The 6,308-nt window shown below is 38.7% G+C and overlaps 1 protein-coding gene across 1 annotated transcript in view; it reads left to right on the top strand.

Moving 5' to 3' along the window:
- Positions 1-2,841: 2,841 nt before the first annotated feature.
- LOC138022138 (puratrophin-1-like) overlaps positions 2,842-6,308 on the top strand; it is a 53,889-nt gene continuing 50,422 nt past the window's right edge. Inside the window, exon 1 of the mRNA XM_068869166.1 lies at positions 2,842-3,107. Within this exon, the coding sequence (XP_068725267.1) occupies positions 3,096-3,107 (12 nt within the window). The 5' untranslated portion in view covers positions 2,842-3,095. The remainder of the gene's footprint in view (positions 3,108-6,308) is intronic.

Raw genomic sequence — 6,308 nt, 5'->3', positions numbered from 1 at the left:
ATTCCCCGCCCATATTTTATTAAGGAGAACTATTAAATAGGTTACAGAAGCTCATAAAGAAAAAATAAAATAAAATACAAGAGAACCAGAAAGCAAAACGGGCGGGAGGGAGGGATTAAATTGCTGAACAAAAAAAACAGAACTAGTTGAGCTTTGGAAATGTCAAACTGAGAAGGCTCGCATGGCGGGATGAATGAAATAGCCAAATAAGGTAGTCACGTGATGGGAAGTCACGCTCTCCTCCCAGGCGCTGCCCAGTATTTGCTTACCAGCATTAACATCTATTTTATTCTAAAATATCATTAAAAGTGGTCGAATGCGGATAGCATAGGGTAGATGTGGGTAAACGCGGTTAAATTAGGGCAGATGTGGGTAAACGTGGTTAACTAAGGGTAAATGTGGTAGAATGAGGTTAGCTTGCGGTAGATGTGGGTAAACGTGGTTCACTTAGAGTAGATGTGGGCAAACGTCGTTAACTTAGGGTAGATGTGGTTAAACGTGGTTCACTTAGGGTAGATGTGGGTAAACGTTCTTAACTTATGGTAGATGTGGGTAAACGTGGTTCACTTAGAGTAGATGTGGGCAAACGTCGTTAACTTAGGGTAGATGTGGTTAAACGTGGTTCACTTAGGGTAGATGTGGGTAAACGTGGTTCACTTAGGATAGGTGTGGGTAAACGTGGTTAACTTAGGGTAGATGTGAGTGTGGGTAAACGTAGTTTACTTAAAGTAGATGTCGGTAAACGCGGTTACTTTGGGGTAGATGTGGATAAACGCGGTTACTTTGGGGTAGATGTGGATAAACGTTGTTAACTTAGGGTAGATGTGGGTAAAACGTTGTTAACTTAGGGCAGATGTGGGTAGCCGTGGCTAAGTTAGGGTAGATGTGAGTAAACGTAGTTAACTTAAGGTAGATGTGGGTAAACGTAGGGTAACTTAGGGTAGATGATGGTAAACGTGGTTAAGGGTAGATGTGGGTAAATGTGGTTCACTTAGGGTAGATGTGGGTAAACGTGGTTAACTTAGGGTAGATGAGGGTAAACGTGGTTCAGTTAGGGTAGATGAGGGTAAACGTGGTTCAGTTAGGGTAGATGAGGCTAAGCGTGGTTTACTTAGAGTAGATGTATGTAAACGTTGTTAATTTAGGGTAGATGTGGGTAAACGTGGTTAATTTAGGGTAGATGTGGTTAAACATGGTTAACTAAGGGTAGATGTGGTTAAACGTAGTTAACTAAGGGTAGATGTGGTTAAACGTAGTTAACTTAAGGTAGATGTGGGTAAACGTGGTTCACTCAGGGTACATGTGGGTAAACGTGATTAACTAAGGGTACATGTGGGTAAACGTCGTTAACTTAGGGTGAATGTGGTTAAACGTGGTTCTCTTAGGGTAGATGTGGTTAAACGCGGTTCACTTAGGGTACATGTGGGTAAACGTGATTTACTAAGGGTATATGTGGGTAAACTTCATTAACTAAGGGTAGATGTGGTTAGACGTGGATAACTTAGGGTAGATGTGGGTAAACGTGGTTAACTAAGGGTAGATGTGGGTATACGTGGTTAACTTAGGGTAGATGTGGGTAAACGTGGTTCAGTTAGGGTAGATGTGGGTAAACGTGATTAACTAAGGCTAGATGTGGGTAAACGTGGTTAACTAAGTGTAGATGTGGTTAAACGTGGTTAACTTACGGTATATGTGGGTAAACGTGATTAACTAAGGGTAGATGTGGGTAAACGTGTTTAACTTAGGACAGATGTGGGTAAACGTGATTAACTAAGGGTAGATGTGGTTAAACGTGGTTAACTTAGGGTAGATGTGGTTCAACGTGGTTAACTTTGGGTACATATGGATCAACGTGATTAACTAAGGGTAGATGTGGGTAAACGTGGTTAACTAAGGGTAGATGTGGTCAAACGTGGTTCACTTAGGGTACATGTGGGTAAACGTGGTAAAACGAGGTTAACTTAGGGTACCTGAGGGTTAACGGTGTTAAGGTAGTGTAACTTACGGCGGATTGGAGTAAACGTGGTTAACTTAGGGTGGATGATGTCTAACGTTGGTATAAAGGGACACTTGGTGTGGTATATATCATATTTAAAGTTGTAATCTATGGGACGTCTTATGGGCCTAACATGAACGCTTTGCCTGGAATTCACTAGTTAGGCGATGAATTTTTCTAAAGCAGAAACCAAAGAAAAGGATTTAATTATTAAAGCGGCAACCGGAAAAATCAAAACGCGGACAATTCGAAACCTTTTATTTTCACCAACCCCACAGGCAGTAAGAATAAATAACCAGGGAGCTCAGCTTTTAGGCTTGGCTAAATCTATACATTAAAATTAATGACGTATTTTGACCGCACCAATTGCAGATTTCTGTGTGGTGTTCATTCCAACAACTAAAAGCACGGATAACGTCAACTGAACGATAAAGATAAGGCCAGCTCGTTAGCAGCTTGTTGTCAAGCATAATCTTCGATAGGTTGAGGTCAGTTTTGCTGGGAAACCTGACAACTCAGTGCTCCTACAATAGTTTAGGCTCGTGGTAAGAGGAAATAAGTAAAGGGTAGAAAATGCTCTTTCCTTTTATCCCTGGAACAGTATTCAGTATTTTTGCCCTTTACTTTCTCTTTAACCTAGGAGAGCATTCGGGGTTTTGTTGGCTATTGTTTTTCGGCAGGTGAAACATGAGCCGATATTCTCTCGCAGGCTACTTTCTTTCATTCTTTGCAGCTGTCCGCTGTGTATTTGACCATATCAGTTACTTGTCCCCATTGTCATAACGTCATTCGACAAGCTCCTCCTCGAGAGATCAGACCAAGTTAGCTCAAAAAACCAAGTGAAAACCTTGCAATGAAAGAAAAGGAAGGCTTGGAAGAAGAAGAATTACTGACTTGGGCGGGGTTAGGTTCCGGTGAGAGGAGAGGGTGAATTCGGCGGAAAGGAAGTCATGCGCCAAATCAATATGGCGGAAGTGTGATGTGAACACTGTGGACAATAAAGCGCTAGTTTGATGCAACAAATGGACCAGAAATAAGTTGAAATAAGGAGCAACAGAATGCATGATTCCAGGATTTGATTTACAAGACAACCTAGCAAATGTCGTCTAAGGTAAGGTCACAAACAAGGATTAGCTTCGAGCTTCGGAGAATTGTTGTGTCAGGGCACACTTCTGTTTTTTTAACTGTTGATGTTAATTATAAAGGTGAAAGCTTAATAACGTATCCTTTTATACATGCAAAAAAAGACGCTCAAAAAATATTTGATTTCCGAGGATGTGACGATTTCATGCACGAAGCAAGTGAAATAAAAAAGTTTACCTTCAGCTCGCTTTATTAAGCCAGCCATTTTTTTCGTGACCCGCGATCAGTTATAGATTGCTCTTTTTTGTGTCCGTGGGAAATGAATAGGCATTGTTTCAAATCACCCTTAACATCGTCAAGAAAATTAAACACCCTTGTGTTTTGGATTGTATTCTAGAATTCCCACTGGAGGTGCTGCTTTCTCTGATTATACCCTCGTATTTATAAACTTAATATCAAAACATACCTGTTATATTTCTGATGAGCTTGAGCACATTCGTAAGTTTGCCAAGCTTTCATCTAAACATAGACCGAAATTGTTTCCGTGTGTATAGTGCACACCATGGTGTTGCTCTCTTAATTAGTAAGGGGAGGATTTTTTCGAATTCGGATGGAGAGAAGAGCGTAAGATCATGGTAGTGCACCAGCTTTCCTTTTCGTGATTATGGGCCACCACCAAGCACGATTACATGTATATTACCTTAATTTGCTCATTCATTTGCGGTTTAAAGAAAAATGCAACTGTTTGGTTTTATTAATTTTGTGCTGTTGATAAATTATCGAATTTAGTCACGTTTGAGCGTGATTTCTGCTTGATCTTCCAAGTTGTCACTGTTGTCTGCTGTTTATTGCTGTGAGAAGTGGCCTCTCATGGAGTCAAAGTGCAATGATAAATAAACAATCACAGCGAAGCGTTAGCAAAGGCATTCTTTAAAACTACTCCTTGCACATAGCTTCTTGTCCTATATTTTATTCAGAAGATAGCAACTTTGGGTTATTACTCTACTGCAGTGTGGCATGCTTTACAACAGCGTAGCTCGGCAATTACAGTGTAGCTCGGCAATAGTAGTAGTAGTGGTACTGCAGTGTGCATGCAACATGTTGCATAATAGCGGGGCTCTTTCGTGGCCTGGGGCAGAGCCCCATACTGAAGAAAATATGGTCAACCATTTTTCGTTTGGTTCTCACATGATTGACCAAGTGTCTGTCCGTCCCTCCGTCTGTACAGACTCTGGGGGAGGGGGATGGGAGACTAAGAAAGTGAAGGGAGGGGAGTCTCACAAATGCAGCTTTGAGGTGCGGATGGGCAAATTATCTTGGTGGGGAACTTTTGTGCAACCTGTGTTTATCCCACTGACTTTCGTCACTTTTGAAAAAGAATTTTTGCAATTAATGACGAGCAACGAAAGAGCACAAGAGAAATGGCGACAAAATTTGACAAATTTAAGTGAAGAAAGCCTCGAAGGAGCCAAGGAAGGAGAAGAAGAGAAAATTTCAATGAAGAACTTTGTCTGATGTATTATAACCAAACTCTTGACGCTGTATAAATTTATATTGGATTGCAGCACATTTATCTGCAACAAATGCACTTGTAAGCAACGTTTATGTTTGCGACAGTTTAAGTTGTTTTTGGCCAGAGATTTTCAGCAAATCCTCCAAGAGCGATCAAGTTATAACAATCGTTTGTTGTTTGTCACATGGTTTTGTGGCTGGCTCCAGTTGCTTATTTTGGAACTGAATTCGTCATTACCGTGGCAACTGTCCACACTAAATTAATACCTTTCGATTTGACTGTGAAATTGCATTCGGGCAAGCGAATTACTACGCTTTAGCTTGACTTTTTAATGAGTAATTTTTGGTGTTGATCTTGTTAACGGAAGAGAGAGTGTAAAGATTATCAGTCAAATGGAAAATGCCGTTGTTTGAGTTGTTGGTTAAAATTGTTGGATATTGTTTGCAAGGCTTGGTTGTTTACTGCTATCAACTCAAAGGTTTTTTATCACTGTAAACTGTATACACTAATGATGATTAATTTTGTACTTTATGCAGAAGCATAATTATTTCCATATACACTACAATTTGCTTTCTGGGGTTAGAAAGGGGAGCTCTGCTTTTAGGCTTGGCTAAATCTATGTATTAATGCTTGATGGTGGGGTTGATTTCCATCAGGCATTGTCCTCAACAACACCCAAGGTGGGAACAACAAATTATTAATAATTTTATTTTTGCCTGGTTGACTATTACAGTGTATGTCAATATTTTAAAATGCTAACTAATGCTTCTGAGACCTTTGTAAAAATATTAATGATGCCATGCCAATGGCCTGGACTAAGATAGATATATAGACAGTTTATTTAGCCACATAACGCCTAGGAGCATTTAGCATACTCATTTACAATGCACACATGCAATTACAAAATAGTAAAAATTATAAAAATTACATAAGTTCAAAAAATTATTGTAGCAATCATTTACAAAACAAAGTGGACTTAGATAAACCTAATAATGTTCTAAGAATAAATTATAGTAATTTGCATCTTCTAATTTATCAGATAAAGTTTTAGTTATTCCAATAAGTATTTGGCCACAATATTCAAGACGAGGAAGAATAAAAGCCTTATATATATTAACTGAATCATTACATGGATTGAAATAAAATGTTTAATTCTACGTAAAGCAGTGATCGTATTTTCAGAAAAAATTAATGAATTTCGATATGCTTGAGGTTTTTATTTGTATATTGTTATTGAAATACAGTGTACATATGCTTATAATAAAATGACTGCTGTATTAATTAGCGTCAGCTAAAATACATCGACACATGAATAAAGTTCATCATCATTATCATCAATAGCCTTACATGTAAATATGCTCAGTTCTAACACATTCTTCAAAGCGAGCATTAGATTCTTTCTAATTTTGAGCTTAAAGTGCTACTATGATAAAAAAATCACTAAATCCTCCTTTTTTTATTCAGATTTTGAAAGTGTGTTTGCTTAACACCTGACTGGAATAATTTTGAGCTTTGATAATTTTTTTCCAAAGGCTGTTTACTTTGAGTGCAAGTTTTGGATTTAACAGTCTGTCATTACTCACATTCAGAACTGATGGATTGGACCTCAGGGGGTTGAACCTAGGGAAAAGTGATGTCATTTACGCACTAGCTTAAAATTTCAGCGTGTATTTACGCACTAGCTTAAAATAATTTCAGCGTGTACATGTAAATGCA

This window comes from Montipora capricornis, chromosome 10, assembly GCF_036669925.1.
Source record: "Montipora capricornis isolate CH-2021 chromosome 10, ASM3666992v2, whole genome shotgun sequence".
Taxonomy (NCBI): Eukaryota; Metazoa; Cnidaria; class Anthozoa; order Scleractinia; family Acroporidae; genus Montipora; species Montipora capricornis.
The sequence above is the reverse complement of the archived record's forward strand: the minus strand, read 5'-3'. Positions and strand labels throughout refer to the sequence as shown.